We start from the raw sequence: 14,660 nt of genomic DNA on the forward strand, positions 1-14,660 counted from the left end.
TCCCATTAACCTTTAATAAAAAAATAAAATAAAAATAAAAAATCCTATTAGCCTGGGGTCCGCTTTAGTCACCTCGATCTTATCGCCAACTACGTGCTCCCCGATCTACATGCCACGTCAGCACTCCCTCTGGATCCGACGAACGTTCCAGATATCTCTCGATCTGAAAACTTGTTCGATCTTTAACGCCTCCGCCGTCAATAAATAACCACCCGATCTGTCTTCTTTACTTCCTCAGTAGTCCAATCCTACTACCAAAATAGTTAAAGTGCGCCAGTTCTGCTACCTTGCGGGGATCCTGCAGTAACATGGGACTTCGCCTACTTGACCAGCTTTGGGACGACACCGTCGCCGGGCCGCAGCCCGACAGCGGTCTCGGGAAACTGCGGAAGCACAAAACCTTCAGTTTCCGGTCCAGCTCCGCCACTGGTGCGTCGTCGTTTTAGTACTTGTCAGTCGCCGTGTATTAGCATACGCGATGAACACAACTAACTGCTAAACCTTTTTCCAAATTTACATTAAATTTCCCGGAATAAAAGCTTTTAATCGATAATCTCAGATCATTTGCTAGATCAAACGGTTGAAAATGAAATTGCAACATGAAATTTTTACATCATGCAGCTGATATTAATTAGGAGTGGGAATCTTGCAGGAAGTTAAATTGTTTGTTTTGGTTTGGTTGAATTAGGATCGTCAGATGGCGGGAACGTACGATCGTACGGTGAGAATTCAACGGAGGAAGCGAAAGTTACGAGGAGTATCATGATTATTAAGCCCCCAGGTTATGGGAGCGGTAACGGCGGATCAGCTCCTGTTTCGCCAGCTGGGTTCACGCCTCCGGCTTCGCCAGCCGGGTCTACGCCGCCGGTGTCCCCATTTTCTGGTGAGTAATTGAAATGTCAGATATGCCCCTGGCTCCCTTCACGTAGGACCGAGTTTCCACAAATGGTAGTGGAGCTTCCACTCATCACGGATGTGTAGGGAAACAAGGGGTGTGGTAGTAATTTAACACGCTGTAGTGTCAAATTTCAATGTTCTAGAATTTGGATGGATTTCTGTGTAGGTACATGCAGCTGTTCATATTGTGATAGTTATGTTTGTTTGTTAATTGACATTTATGCCCTTGTTGAGAATAGTATCAAATCTGACCACAAGAAGGAGGGATTTTTTAATATTATCGGTGTACAAAATGGTACATCGCTTATTATTATATAAATAATAGAATATGTGTATTAAAAAATTAATAATTTAAAAAAAAAAAAGGTTTCCATCGCTAACATAAAAATATGTGGGTGTTCCCGTTACAATAAAAAATTCTCAACGAGTTGAGCAGTCTTTAATGTTCTTAAAGAGTAGTAAGTCGACTTTAACGAGGCCAGCAGTGTTATGAGGCAAATGTTGATAGTGTTGTGTTTTTAGGTGGCAGGGAGCCATTCGGGCGGTTTCGAAGAAGGTCAGCATCGGATGCATACGAGAAGGCGAGCGAGGTCGCTGGAGCAAGGAGCGCCCGTTCTCCTTACGACGTGTGACATATGAGTTCTTGTCCAATCGAAATCATCCGTGAGATTTGAGATGTGAGCCCTCCTCACGGCATGCGATGAGATGAACATGTTTTCTGTGGACGGATTAGCCATGACTGGAAGGAAAAAGAAACTGTCTAGGGTTTCTGCGTAGTGTTTTGGGTGTTGTTTGTTCTGAGTTGCAATCTAGTTGATGTGCGACTGTAGAAGTGTAGTGGTTGAATCTCCGCTGTTGCTAGGGTTTGGGTGTGTTCGTTCCGAGTTGCTAGGTTTTCCATGTTGCTAAATCTGCATAATCTCTGCTGTTATTTGTAAATAGTGTTTAATTTTCCCTTGCAAGTTCCTGCTGTTGTATTTTGAATTAATAAAACTGCATATTAGTTCGTGCGTGTGTAATGTAATGTATTATGAATTGGTACTGGATCTATATAATCTGGTGTTTGTGTCAATATTTCTCGTTTGTAAAAAGATATCTTGTCCATGGGCGCTATTCATCGTAGTTGTAAGTGTGGACGTATGGCCGGCGGATTCAGGATTAAGAATTTCAGAGTAAAACTTTCAAGTTCTATTTAGATGAATAATGTGCGCGTAGCACGCAAAAATTTGTCAAGCATTTGGTGGACCGATCGTTATTGTGTTATATTGACAAAGCCAAAGCAATTTGTAGAGTGATATCGAGATCCCAGGCTGATCGTGGTTGACACGTCTTGCCAAATGTTGTCGAGATATTTCTAGAAGGCATTTCATCGTAGGACTTTCACATGTGTTTTTCAGACAGTCGGGAGGGTATTGGGATCGTCCGAACCTCTATGTCGATCCGGCCATTGCCAGAAAGGACCCTATTTCCCGAGACCCTAACTTGATGCCAGAAACATTGATATGAATCTAACGTCGATTGAAATTTCCGTTGGTACAACTCCGTTATTGCTTATCCATCTGGATTGTTGAAAGATGCTCGTTAGTATAACTTGTACAGAGAACACGAGACAAATCTGGGATTCTGGGATCATGATCTAGTAAAACTTATCCTAATGCCCATCCGTGATAAGTTAACGGAGCTGTGTACGGACGTATGGGCCAAAAGGGACCATGCCGCTGCCCCTAACCTAACCTAACATTGATATGATGATATGCTTATAACAGAATCTTATCTATATGATGAGATGCATATATCTTCATTTGAAGAGTGGAAAATACGAGAGATGAAGTTGACACTCCACTAACCTTATTAGGGTAGTGCTGTCCACCATTTCTTTTTAGGTATCATACCCTTTTTTACTTCTCATATAATCTTTTAATTTTCGACCGTCAGATCGAATGAATTGAAGAAGATTAAGGGATAAAAATCAACAAAAGGTGTGTGAGAAGTAAAAAAAAGTGTGTGGATCGCACACCCCTTCTTTTTACTTCTTATGCACTTTTCTCAATCTCCGACCGTCTAATCAAATGAATTGAGGAAATGTTATGATGCAAAATTAACAAATATGTGTGAAGATAAAACAAATGTGTAAATAGTATTATCCTGTTATATTAAATACTAATAAAAGTTCGACTGCAATAGTACATACCATTCAAGTAGGAGTTTTATAAAAAACTTAATTGTTGCAAAGATTAATTAGAACGCAACATGAAAGATCTAACCGTTCTTTATTTTTCTTTTTGAAGCCCTCAACATTAAAAGATCTAACCGTTTTTTATTTTTCTTTTTAAAGCCCTCAATGATACGTAACATGAAAATTTAAAAAACATAAAGACATTAAAGCAAAATAAATGAGATAAAAATGGACACACTGAATCATGAAGACAATGCCACCAACACCTGCTTTGGGTGGGGGTCGATGGCAACCCCCTTCCCTGGCCAATTCCAACTACTTTTCCTTCTCTTTTATCTCCTTAGCTTCCTAGACCCCTTGTATTTTGGTTTTCTTGAGCTTTCGTCTCATTTTTTTCTAATTTGGGCTTTTATGATGCTTTTTTGCTTCAATATTGTTTTCCATCGCACCTCTTAAACCACTCACCTTTGTTTTTCGGCTTATCAGATGCCTCATTTAGATGCATTTTGATATTGTGTGGTTAAAGTGCTATCAGCATAATTTGGTAAGATTATAGAAACGTTTTTAGCATATTGTGATAACGTATTGTATGTTATTTATTATTTTTTCGTTGCATATCCAACCGTTCAAATTAAATTTATTCCAAAAGTATACCCCTCATACGAAGAGCCATCCCGTGGTAGGTGGGTCCGCCACCTCCTCTTGGTGCTCTAGGGTCATAAGGATTTCAGGCGGTGCTTGACTCAGAATTTGGGAAATGGCGTCGTCCTTTTCTGAGCCACAGCTGCAGTGCACTTGTCAATTCCAGACGCAGTGGAGCGCCCAATGGCAAATCTGTTTTTGGAGAAGAATGAAGAGAAGGCGAAAGAGGGAGAATAAGAATCAAGAAAGGGTTTGGAATGGTGGGGCGGTTGAGGTGGTGGGTGATTCTTGTCTTAGGGTTATCAGATTCTTTTAGACGGGTTACTTTTGGATCTTTTTGGGTGGAATCTGGCTATTGAGAATCTTTACTCATGCGATGAATGTGTAAATGACGTTTCATTTGTACCTACCTTAGTTATAAGGCTGTTGTCTTTGTATTGTGTCCGCTTGAACTTGGTTATAAAATTCCTAAAAAAAGAAAGGGTTTGGAGTGGTGCCAATTTTTATTTCTCTATTTTAAGTAGGAGTAAATTAGAAATATTATAAATTTATGTGGATGTTTATAGAAATATGTAAAAATAAGTATAGAAACGAAAGGCACCGGGTACCCACCACAGCCACCGTTCTCACCAGATCAGTTTTTGTTTGGAAGCTTTAACTAAATACACTCAGTATTATTCATTTTTAACAAAAAAAAAAAAAATTATATTTTTATCTTTTTTGATGTTATTCAATCATCTTTTTATTTGTTATTTTTCATTAAAATTTAAGTTTTTGAGAATTTTTTCATTAGTTTTTGTTTTTCCTCACTTCGTCAGGACTCTGATTCCGAGTCTTTCAGCAGCTCTCATATGGAAGAAACGACCGAGGCACGAAAAATGGGTTGCGCGTCTCTGATCCCGCTGCTCCTTCTCAATACACTCGTCCCCTCTTTAACTGGTAAATACATACATACATACACACACTCATATATATTAAATATCAATTTTCTTGTTTGTTTTCAGATCCTAATTTCGTAGTGTCCCAACTTTGCAGCAATCGAAAACGATCAGGTTTTTAGCAGAACAATGACATCATGGATTTGTATTTTTTTTTTTTTTTTTTTTTTTTTTTTGGATTGTAGATGTTGGGTATTGGTCAAAATCCAGATAGGATTCAGAAAGTCCCATTCTTTTTGCACTTGATCGGTACAGTTTTAGTCTACTATATGCAGACATCACTGGATGTCTGCTCTGACATGAGAATTGCAAATTGCGGATGTAATGGATTCAGTTTAGGGAAGTTGAGGTAGGCTAGAATCAGTTTGATGTGGAGGCACTGTTTTAAAAATCCCGCCTAGAGCCGTTTAGGCGGTTGGTAGTTGGCCACTCTCCCAATTAATGCCTAGGCGTTTAAAAAATAAAAAAGGGCGTTTAGACCACCTAGGCACCTGCCTAGGCCGCCCAAACCCGTCTAGACACCCGTCTAAGTTGCGATTCACTTAGATAGAAAATAGATAACTTTCATTTTGTATTTTATTTTTTTTAATAAATTGGAAGAGGCTTGTTGAATACTTAAATGAATACACATTATATGTTTGTTCCCCATGTTTTCATTATGTTCCAATACTTCCTAATATATATGTCATTCTATTTTGTAGTTTATAATGAAGTTATATATATTTTAGGTATAAACAGACACTTACTTACACGAAATGTAATAGATTTATTTAAATCCGTCTAGTCCACTTAGGTGCTTGTCTAGGCCCCGCCTAGCGCCTAGTTTCTTTTAGAACCTTGTGTGGAGGTCTATGTCAATTATGTCTCTGGTTGACAAGCCATGAAGGGGCATACTCTTTTTTTGAAGCTGACATAAGTTGTCTTTGGCGTGCCCCGACTGCCTTATCACATCTTACGAGTGCATGGTCATTGTTCATTTTTCATATGTAATGGCGGTGTGGAAATTGGAAGCAATCTGCTTGTTGTTTCCTTAATCAGCAGAATGACATCTGCTTTCTGGCTTTGCCCTCGTATCGGTGTTGCTCTTGTAATCTGATTTATGTATGTAAGCATGGTTTATTTCTTTAACTTAAGAGGCAACCAGAAGAAATTCTGGTTCTTCCCAAGAATCCCAAGCAAGAATGTAATTGCATTTCTTGTGGGGCAATACGTTAGGCTTTTCCGGTTCGCAGTGACAATCATCTTCAATAGTGTTAACAAATTATTTTGGAGAAATTCAATTCCTATGTAAAGAATTTTTTACATGGTTTTCAAATGATTTTTGCATGTACGCGAGTTGGTCATTAAACGTTATCTAAATCTGTTTTAGTTGCAGGTAAACCTGACAGTGTATGCATTTCTCAAGGCGGTCGTTTCCCACCATTCTCTTCCGAGGGTAAACCTCCAAAATGTCTGAGTAAGGGACCCAAAGATCTGACCCTTTGCAGAGTGTTCCGCAAAAAAACTTGCTGTGATGTAGCCCAGACACATCCTGCACTGGTATCCGTTAGGAAGTTGGCTTCATCAGGGGAAGCTGGCCCAGAGTGCTTGCATGTATGGGAATTACTGGAATGTTCCATCTGTGATCCCCGCATTGGCGTGCAGTCAGGACCTCCAGCTATATGTGCCTCTTTCTGTGACAGGGTTTTTGAGGCTTGTGCTGAGGCTTACTACTCTACGGATGCAATAACACAGGTATGTGGGTGACCTTTAACTTCCAGTCGAGGAATTTTTTTACCGACTTATAATTTGACATAACCAAAGAAATAGGTTATTAAACTGATCTCTTTTGGGTGCATTAGGGAATTGCATTTTCTGATTAATTACATTCTTCCAGGTTCTAGCACCATGTGGAGTAAATGATTATGTTTGCGGCAGGGCCTCTGAATGGATTCGTAATGGCACAGAGTTCTGCCATGCGGCAGGATTTGCTGTTAAAGATGATGTATCCGTGAGCAACGAAGAAGCATTTTGCTATGGAGGCAAAGCCAGTCTTGACTTGATTGCTGATTCATGGAAGGCTTCACCTTCTGAGGTGCTCCAGAAAGCTGAGAGCTTGAGGCTGCTAGAGGAATTCCGGCAGAGGTGGAGGGAAATGCCATTTAGTGAACGAGTTTCTTGGGCCGTCGGAGGATTGGTCCTTACAGCCGGCCTATTGTTTGTAAGGTATGCCCTTCTTCTGCCGCCACATTTCAATTGCCGTAATGAGATTTTGTAGTGTTGCTAACTTGGATCGTTTTTCGCTTCGCTGTTGATCTTTTCTTTGTTCATGTCTTTATGCAGCAAACGAAAACGACGTAGCCAGCGCCACAATGTAGCCGCTCTACGAATCAGGAAATTTGAAGCCAAGATAAGCCAGAAATCTCCTAGTAGTCCGAGAAGTAGGAAAAACAAGTAAAAGATGTATTTCTAGTACGGAAAACGTTTAGTTATAGAAAGTTTGTTGCCCCTTTGCTATTCTGCAAGCTCCGAAATGTATTAGTTTTAGCATTTCTTCACTTGCATTCTTCTCAAGCGATCGATCCTCGTTGCGATCCGAACATTTTACCGGACCATTCAATCGGTAGGAGCAATGACGGTGTGTACAAAGGGTAAGGACGTAGTCAACACGAGTTGATAACTCATGCTTACTAGGAATTCCTCGTTGAACACCAACAATTGCAATGATCTATCCCCATCACGATGAAATTTCAAAGAATAACCGGGCCTGTCGGCCAAGGCTATCCCGAAACTGTTCAAGAGGAAATCATAATTTCTTTCATTTATCTTCGCAAAGACGTGTAGTTCTTCACTGGAGAAGATGTCAAGAACATATGCTTGGGAGTTGGGAATTCACCTCTCACATCGTATAAGAAAAATACCTCTAAATTGTATAACAAAATGGATAGACCATCTTACGATGAATTTGACAAAGATGATCACTCCACATACAAATACAAAACAAGTAAATATGGTTAGGGTATACACGTGACTCGTAAAGCTCGGACCTAACACTCCGAAAAACAGAAAAGTCAAGACCAAATTGATGAAACTAACATATGTTCTTCATTTCTTGTTGATGTTACCGCGGATAGTCTTCAGTATCTTCAATCTAGATGTTCCATCTGCATAGCAAGGCTAAAGATTTAAAAATGAAACAATAGTTAAAACACCGGCGATGGCCATAAATACAAAGACACTGAACGACGTACCTTCCAAAGGCCATCGTTAAGATAGTGCATGTTGTCAACTCCGATTCCCTTGTTGATATCTCTTCTGCAAGACAAGGGGAAGACTCAACTTCGTAACTAAGACAATCAGCAACGGATAACTAGGCTAGCTTTGAAGTCGGTAATACAAGTTAGGCTCTCGTATTATATATCTTGTCCTCAATATTCTAAGGGTACCCAAGGCATTACTCTAGGAGAAGCAACGATAATGTCCTTCGAACAAGAAAATAACTTACATTTCTTTTGCTGACATTTTTGTGAAGCCAATTGCAAGAGCATGTTGTTTTCCTTCTGCCATTATTGCCTGAGCGTAATCAGTTTTACAAATCAGAGACATACAAAACACACTTAACTTCAACATTTCCGTCTCATGACAAGACAATTATTTAAATCAACTCGACATAACATTTGAACCAAAAATGTTCTAACATGAGTATGACGTTACATTAATTCAAAGAAAAAAAAGAGACATAAAACTCGTACCACGGGAGTTTCTGCACCAACTTCATCATCCAAAGCACCACCGGGAGAAGTTAGACCTGGACACATTATGTTTGCACCAGAGAGAACAAACCTTATGGCACCCCTATCTACTTGCAACTTTTTCATTATGTCTGGATCTGTAAAACCCAAAGGAAACCCTAAGCTTTCTCAGTTACAACCATTTGGAAGGAAAATTCACCAACTATGTAGCTTTTTAGTTGAGAAAAATAAAATAATCCACTCAAAAGACGAAGCAAATCAAGGATTGTATCACTGGTTCATAGACCAGACTTAATGAGATAAGGCATTTTGGCAGTAAAAAAAACTTTTACATTGATGAAGAAGTCTTAGGGTAGGCATATATGGTCCATCACGAATGTTGAAAAATAGGGGCACGTTGTTTACCACTACCAAATTTAGATGGTTCTGACTGCAAAAGTCGAGCATGTGGAGGACAACGTTAGATATATGGAGATAAGACAGCATGAAACAAATAGCTGAGTTAAGAAGTAAAACACAGAAGCAGGACCAACAGAGCGACAAACCATTTAGCCACAATAAGAGGAGATTTCTTTGGGATCAAATCTTCCAACACCTGTTCGAGTCCCGGGTACTGCAGTTGAAGTTAACTTTGTGTTACAGACATATGTAAAGCGTATCTTAAAGCATCCGTGAAATTCCTATGAACCTAATCATCTTACCTCATCTGCAATACTCTGCCGAATTTTGCGCTGGACAGATGCCTTAACTTGATTTTGTGCAGACACCTCTTCAGTAGAAAACCTACAACATAACACACGTATTATGCAATCATATTACGAAATATTCCCCTTACGCATCTATTGCAACAAACAAAAATTTGCTACTCCAAACCACTCCCACACAAAAACAAATATTTGAGAACCCTAACCATCTTCCCCAAATAATTAACCTCATCTTCCATAAAAATCCAAAAGAAGTGACCTTTCAAGATTCATCTTAACATCAAAACATCCCACATACAGCACAAAACCAACTTTGCTGAGAAGGATCAAGCTTTAGAACCGTTGCTTAAACCACAGAGAAGCAATGGCACAATTCAAATTTATACTTCCACAACAACAACGCCTTATGGCTCGGCTGTATGAATTTTAGAACGACACTGCGCTTGATTTTGCGCCCGTTAGCCCCAAGTATTCATATTTATACTTCCAATTACACAAAATAACAAATGAACTTCAGGGCATAAATCCAAAATTAAAACCCATAAAGGTATATAATCAGAAAACACAAATGAAAACAAAATTGAAACGCTGTTTAATTTTACATCGAATTAAACCGAACCCAGAAATCATATGCCTCAATGATAAAAAAAAAATAATAATAATAAAAAAAAAAAAAAAGCAAACAAATAACATATATTTAAAGATAAACACCTATACATACAATATATATATAAAGCTTACTTCTTGAACATTCTGGAAATGGAGGATGAAGAAATCTAAGATCTTCAAGAGCAAGCAAAGAAAACCCTTCAACTGGTATTAAGGTCGAACAATACAACCTTGAATTCTGGTTCGAATTTTTCTTTTGGAGCAGTGACTGGTGCGGAATCTAGTGAGCTCAGCCGCGCACCATACCCCGCATCGGTGTAGCCAGTTGTAAGCCACTATTTGGGCCTTTATATGTTGGGCTAGCCTGCAAGTAAATTTAGGGTTTGGGTTGGGTTATGTGTTCTTGGGCAAAGTGACTTTTCTATGAAATGAAACTGATCCATTGTAAAGGCCCACTTTCTTAAAGTGCAAAAGAGACGTGGATGTTATTAATGACTCGTTGGAAAGTACTTTTAAATTTACTGAAAACGTTTTTGGTGGAAATGTTTTTGGAACCAATCCTTATTAAAAACGCAAGTGAATCGTGAAAAAGTACTTGAAATGCTTTATGAAAGAAGCACATTTAAATGTAATTGGGTGTCTGCAGGAGTTTTCAGCAGCCAAATTGCATCCTTACTCAAACCTTCCTAATTGCAATAGGTGGCAATTTAACCCAGTACAATTATTGGTGATATCTATTGTTTCATCACCTCAACTTTGGCATTTTGTTTTTTTGTTTTTTTTTTAAAGATTGTCATCTAAAAGATAAATACTTTTTTGATCGAGAAACTATAAGGGGATTTTTTTAAAAGTGAGATTCTCAGTGGACTTTTTGTTGCTACATGTTTTTAGTATAATATCCAATCACATTTAAACACGTGTCTACATAATTAAAAGTATAAACACAAATTGAACATGTATTTAAATGTAATTGGGTGTCTGCAGGAGTTTTCAGTAGCCAAGTTGCATCCTTACTCAAACCCAAGGACGCCTAATAATTGCAATAGGTAGCAATTTAACCCAATCCAATCAAAGAAAACTAACGAAAAGTTCAAAAAAATTTCACTTTTAATGAAAAATCATTTTTAAAGGTATAATGAATAATACTAAGAAAATATATAAATGTGATTTTTCATTAAAAATGAACAGTACCAAAAATGTTTTGTTAAAACTCCAATACAATTATTGATGATGTCTGTTGTTTCATCACCTCCACTTTAGCATTTTGCTTTTTAAAAGATTGTCATCTAAAAGATAAATACTTTTTTTATCGAGAAACTATTAAGGGTATTTTTTTTAAAGTAAGATTCTTGATGGATCTTTTGTGATTGGATGTTTTTAGTATAATATTTTATAATGTTTGTATTTGAGTTAGCGTTAAATTGTGAAGTGAGGATAAAATTATAAATATATTTTTATTTTATGAGGAATGTTTTGTTCAGTCCTAATGCGTGAGAGGATGAAATTTTGCACAGTGTCAGGATCAGGGTTCCAAGTATTATGATATAAGTAGTTAAATTTTTTTATTTTCAAATATTCAATTAATTGTATTATAACATTTATTATACCAGTTGTTCTCAGGAGGGATGAAAAAAATTCCACTGTGACGGATGAGGAGCACTGACTGAGGACCAAAAATATGAGTCCACGTGTTCCACGTTGCTATCATGCGCCACCACTTGGTCGTCAACTTTGAAGGTTTCAACAAAATTGAAATTACATGGCGCTGCGAGAAAAATGTAGAGATAAAGAAACATTCACGGCAAATCCCAATTTTCTAACCCATCTTATCCCAATCATTCATTGGCTTTCACCCTCCGTTTCCTTCTGTTGCTTCTCCCACATCCAAAACTCAAATCACACCAGTTTTTTTCTTTTTCTGTTATCTGTTGTTGTTTTGTCAAATTTTGCAGCTAATAAATTGAATTTCTCAGCCTTTCTTTGTTGACCCAGTTGATCTTTCTTATTATTCAATTCAAAAAGTTGGGTTCTTGATTCAAATCTCTGGATTCCAGAGCAACCCATTTATCCAATCTGTCTGGTTCTTCAGAAATTTGAACAATTTCAATCTGGGTTCTTTCGAGCAGAAAAGATGATGATGATGACAATGGAGGGGATGATGGATAAGGGTGTGTTGGATGATATAATCAGGAGGTTGTTGGAAGGTAAAGGAGGGAAGCAAGTGCAGCTATCGGAGGCGGAGATCCGGCAGCTCTGCGTCAACGCCCGCCAAATCTTCCTCTCTCAGCCTAATCTTCTCGAGGTCCGAGCTCCGGTTCGCATATGCGGTCAGCTCTCTCATCCTCTCTCACAGCCCATTTTTATGGAAATTATGGTGATTTGAATTGTCCAATTTAAAAGATCATTCAGTTTTTGGTGTTTGCTTGTGGATTATGTAAATATCTGGTATTGAATAAGAATGGTGGTGAAAAATGGAAATTATACAACAACAGCAACCAAGTCTTATCCCACTAAGTGGGGTTGGCTACATGAATCCTAAAACACCATTGCGCATGGTTTTGCTCATGTTAGCTCCAAGTGCTCCATATCTTTTCTTATGATAATTCGAATAAATTGGAGTGTGTGAATTTTTGGTTTTTCCTGTTCTGTAATGGATAATTAACTTATGTAAAATTCTGTATGAATTTTGAGGAAAATAGGATATTTCCGATGCTATGTTCATTAGATCAATTCGGAATTTATTTGAGTGATCGAGATGTGTCGACGTGTTGGCATTGTATGCCATTTTGTTCGTTCAATTTCTGCTAAATAGTGTTCATTTTCTGGTCAATAATGACAATGAAAGCCAACGAAATGGTTATTGTTTTTCGTAATGACCAGTTTATTTCGCTGGCTATAAGGATAACATAATCATGTACTTTTTTCTTAATCAGCTAACATAATTATTGTTTTTCGCAATGCCGGTTTATTTTGCTGCATTTTGAGTACTCGATATCATTGAGTTTGTGTCGTTCGGATCAGTTTCTTGGTCCTGTTATCGTACCTCATGGCACAGTCCAAGATATGCTAATGTAGCTTGCATGAAACACAGGGAAATGAACTTGAAAGCAAACATTAGTACATTTATCTCCTTATATTTCTTTATGTCCTTGGTCTTCCTAATATTGCAGGCGTCTTACAGGTGATATACATGGACAATACCAAGACTTACTAAGGCTGTTCGAATACGGTGGTTACCCTCCTTCTGCAAACTACCTGTTTCTAGGGGATTATGTAGATCGAGGAAAGCAAAGTTTGGAGACAATCTGTTTGCTTCTGGCCTACAAAATAAAATATCCTGACAAAGTTTTCCTTTTGAGGGGAAACCATGAAGATGCAAAGATTAATCGAATATATGGGTTCTATGACGAGTGCAAAAGGAGGTTTAATGTTAGGCTTTGGAAAATATTTACTGAGTGCTTCAACTGTTTGCCTGTGGCTGCACTGATTGATGGGAAGATACTTTGTATGCATGGCGGGCTCTCACCAGAGTTGGAAAACTTGGACCAAATAAAGGAAATTTCAAGGCCAACTGACATTCCAGATAATGGTCTTTTGTGCGATCTTCTTTGGTCGGATCCTGATGCTAGGGTTGAGGGCTGGGCAGAGAGTGATCGAGGTGTTTCCTGTACTTTTGGAGCCGATAGAGTTACTGACTTTTTAGATAAGAATGAACTTGATCTCATTTGCCGGGGTCATCAGGTAATCCTATTTTTATTTGATGAAATTGAATCCAAGTAACAAATGACCTAATTGTATATGTCATATGTGTGTAGCCAAAACAAGCCTTCCCACCCCATCTCACTTTTTTCATTCCCTGGCACCTCTAGGCGTCCTTTGTGCAGATCGTTTTCACTATTTGCTGAATTAACTTGCATAGTCACTTAATCCTACTTGTCCTGATTAATAATTATGTAAGTGACACCGCAACACTGTAGGTGGTGGAGGATGGCTATGAGTTTTTTGCAAAACGAAGATTAGTCACAATATTTTCAGCTCCAAACTATGGTGGGGAGTTTGATAATGCCGGTGCTTTGTTGAGCGTTGATGAAGCTCTAGTGTGTTCCTTTGAGATATTGAAACCAGTTGATCATAAAGCATCCCCGAGTGGTTCAAAGCCAAATCTTAAAAAGGTATTTGTGTCGCCATTTATATTTGTTATGATAATATTCGTATGTGATATTTAATCATGAATTCATGATGTCCTTATGTTGTGCGTCTTTGGGCAGACTCCTAAAACCGGAAAGAACTGATTATTTGGAGATTTATCACAGCTCAATTAGGGAAATACAACAAGTTTGACAGGTGCTAGAGTTTGGATTTCGTTTTAGAGGAGCTTGACATGGGAGAAGCGCCTATCTTAATCCGAGAGTTCAAGCGTTGGATCACATTGAAGACTATCAGATAATTTTATTGCACGAAAGTTTTTATGAAATTTGTAAATCGTAATTGCATGTGTTATTGCTTGTGCAGGGAAGAGGTTTTCGGTTTAGACTACGTTTTGGTTTGTTTTTTGTTGAGCATTTGTATATTATGTTTCATCACAGCATTTCAGAATCTACTTCTCTGGTTTCCTCATTAGCCTTCGCTTCTTTAAATCAATGTTTATGTACAAGTGTGTTACTGCAAATAGCACGAGAAGAGGGAAAAAACGAAGAACGAAAGGAACAAAGAAGAAATGCCGGGTTTGTAGGAGCGGAGGAGATGACGATGAAATTCTTGTTGTTCGATTTGTTGATCTTCCCATCGATAACGACCTTGGTTTCGATCAACCCGAGTACTAACAAGTTAGTTAATACAACGCTAACCACTATTTTGAGTCTGTTTTACAATATCATCTCATGATCCGAGCCGATTAGTTTTTAGGTAATCAATGCCATTATCCATCACCCACATTTCAAACGCCACAAAGAGGAAGGGATAC

General features: G+C 38.2%; 4 protein-coding genes across 8 annotated transcripts; 3 read left to right on the forward strand and 1 right to left on the reverse strand.

Annotated features, from left to right (window-relative positions):
* The first annotated feature begins 198 nt into the window (after positions 1-198).
* Positions 199-1,908, forward strand: LOC137745659 (dormancy-associated protein homolog 3). 2 transcript variants are annotated; one of them, XM_068485653.2, is made up of 3 exons: positions 199-429; positions 689-883; positions 1,420-1,908. In XM_068485653.2, the coding sequence occupies exons 1-3, from the start codon at positions 309-311 to the stop codon at positions 1,527-1,529; spliced, it is 426 nt and encodes a 141-aa protein (XP_068341754.2). In that variant the 5' UTR covers positions 199-308; the 3' UTR covers positions 1,530-1,908. The 2 variants fall into 2 exon arrangements, with proteins under 2 accessions (XP_068341754.2, XP_088537940.1); XM_088681814.1 differs by having other exon boundaries at positions 223-429; positions 1,427-1,908.
* Positions 1,909-4,460: 2,552 nt separating this feature from the next.
* LOC137745656 (folate-binding protein 1-like) lies at positions 4,461-7,190 on the forward strand. Of its 2 annotated transcripts, none has more exons than XM_068485648.2 (4): positions 4,461-4,654; positions 6,023-6,387; positions 6,530-6,858; positions 6,976-7,190. In XM_068485648.2, the coding sequence occupies exons 1-4, from the start codon at positions 4,567-4,569 to the stop codon at positions 7,088-7,090; spliced, it is 897 nt and encodes a 298-aa protein (XP_068341749.2). In that variant the 5' UTR covers positions 4,461-4,566; the 3' UTR covers positions 7,091-7,190. The 2 variants fall into 2 exon arrangements, with proteins under 2 accessions (XP_068341749.2, XP_068341750.2); XM_068485649.2 differs by having other exon boundaries at positions 4,463-4,654; positions 6,029-6,387.
* A 351-nt stretch (positions 7,191-7,541) lies between these two features.
* Positions 7,542-10,016, reverse strand: LOC137745658 (uncharacterized). The gene is made up of 8 exons (XM_068485652.2): positions 9,830-10,016; positions 9,086-9,167; positions 8,930-8,997; positions 8,717-8,814; positions 8,385-8,521; positions 8,138-8,205; positions 7,884-7,947; positions 7,542-7,796 (listed from the first exon to the last, which is right to left on the reverse strand). Exons 1-8 carry the CDS (start codon positions 9,838-9,840, stop codon positions 7,779-7,781), a joined length of 546 nt encoding a protein of 181 aa, XP_068341753.1. The 5' UTR covers positions 9,841-10,016; the 3' UTR covers positions 7,542-7,778.
* A 1,310-nt stretch (positions 10,017-11,326) lies between these two features.
* On the forward strand, positions 11,327-14,317 carry LOC137745653 (serine/threonine-protein phosphatase PP1). 3 transcript variants are annotated; one of them, XM_068485645.2, is made up of 4 exons: positions 11,327-12,024; positions 12,879-13,438; positions 13,675-13,869; positions 13,966-14,317. In XM_068485645.2, exons 1-4 carry the CDS (start codon positions 11,829-11,831, stop codon positions 13,987-13,989), a joined length of 975 nt encoding a protein of 324 aa, XP_068341746.2. In that variant the 5' UTR covers positions 11,327-11,828; the 3' UTR covers positions 13,990-14,317. The 3 variants fall into 3 exon arrangements, with proteins under 3 accessions (XP_068341746.2, XP_068341747.2, XP_068341748.2); XM_068485646.2 differs by having other exon boundaries at positions 11,356-12,024; positions 14,011-14,317; XM_068485647.2 differs by having other exon boundaries at positions 11,455-12,024; positions 12,868-13,438.
* The last annotated feature ends 343 nt before the right edge of the window (positions 14,318-14,660 follow it).

Source organism: Pyrus communis, chromosome 12 (assembly GCF_041283825.1).
Source record: "Pyrus communis isolate YQ-2024b chromosome 12, ASM4128382v1, whole genome shotgun sequence".
Classification (NCBI taxonomy): Eukaryota; Viridiplantae; Streptophyta; class Magnoliopsida; order Rosales; family Rosaceae; genus Pyrus; species Pyrus communis.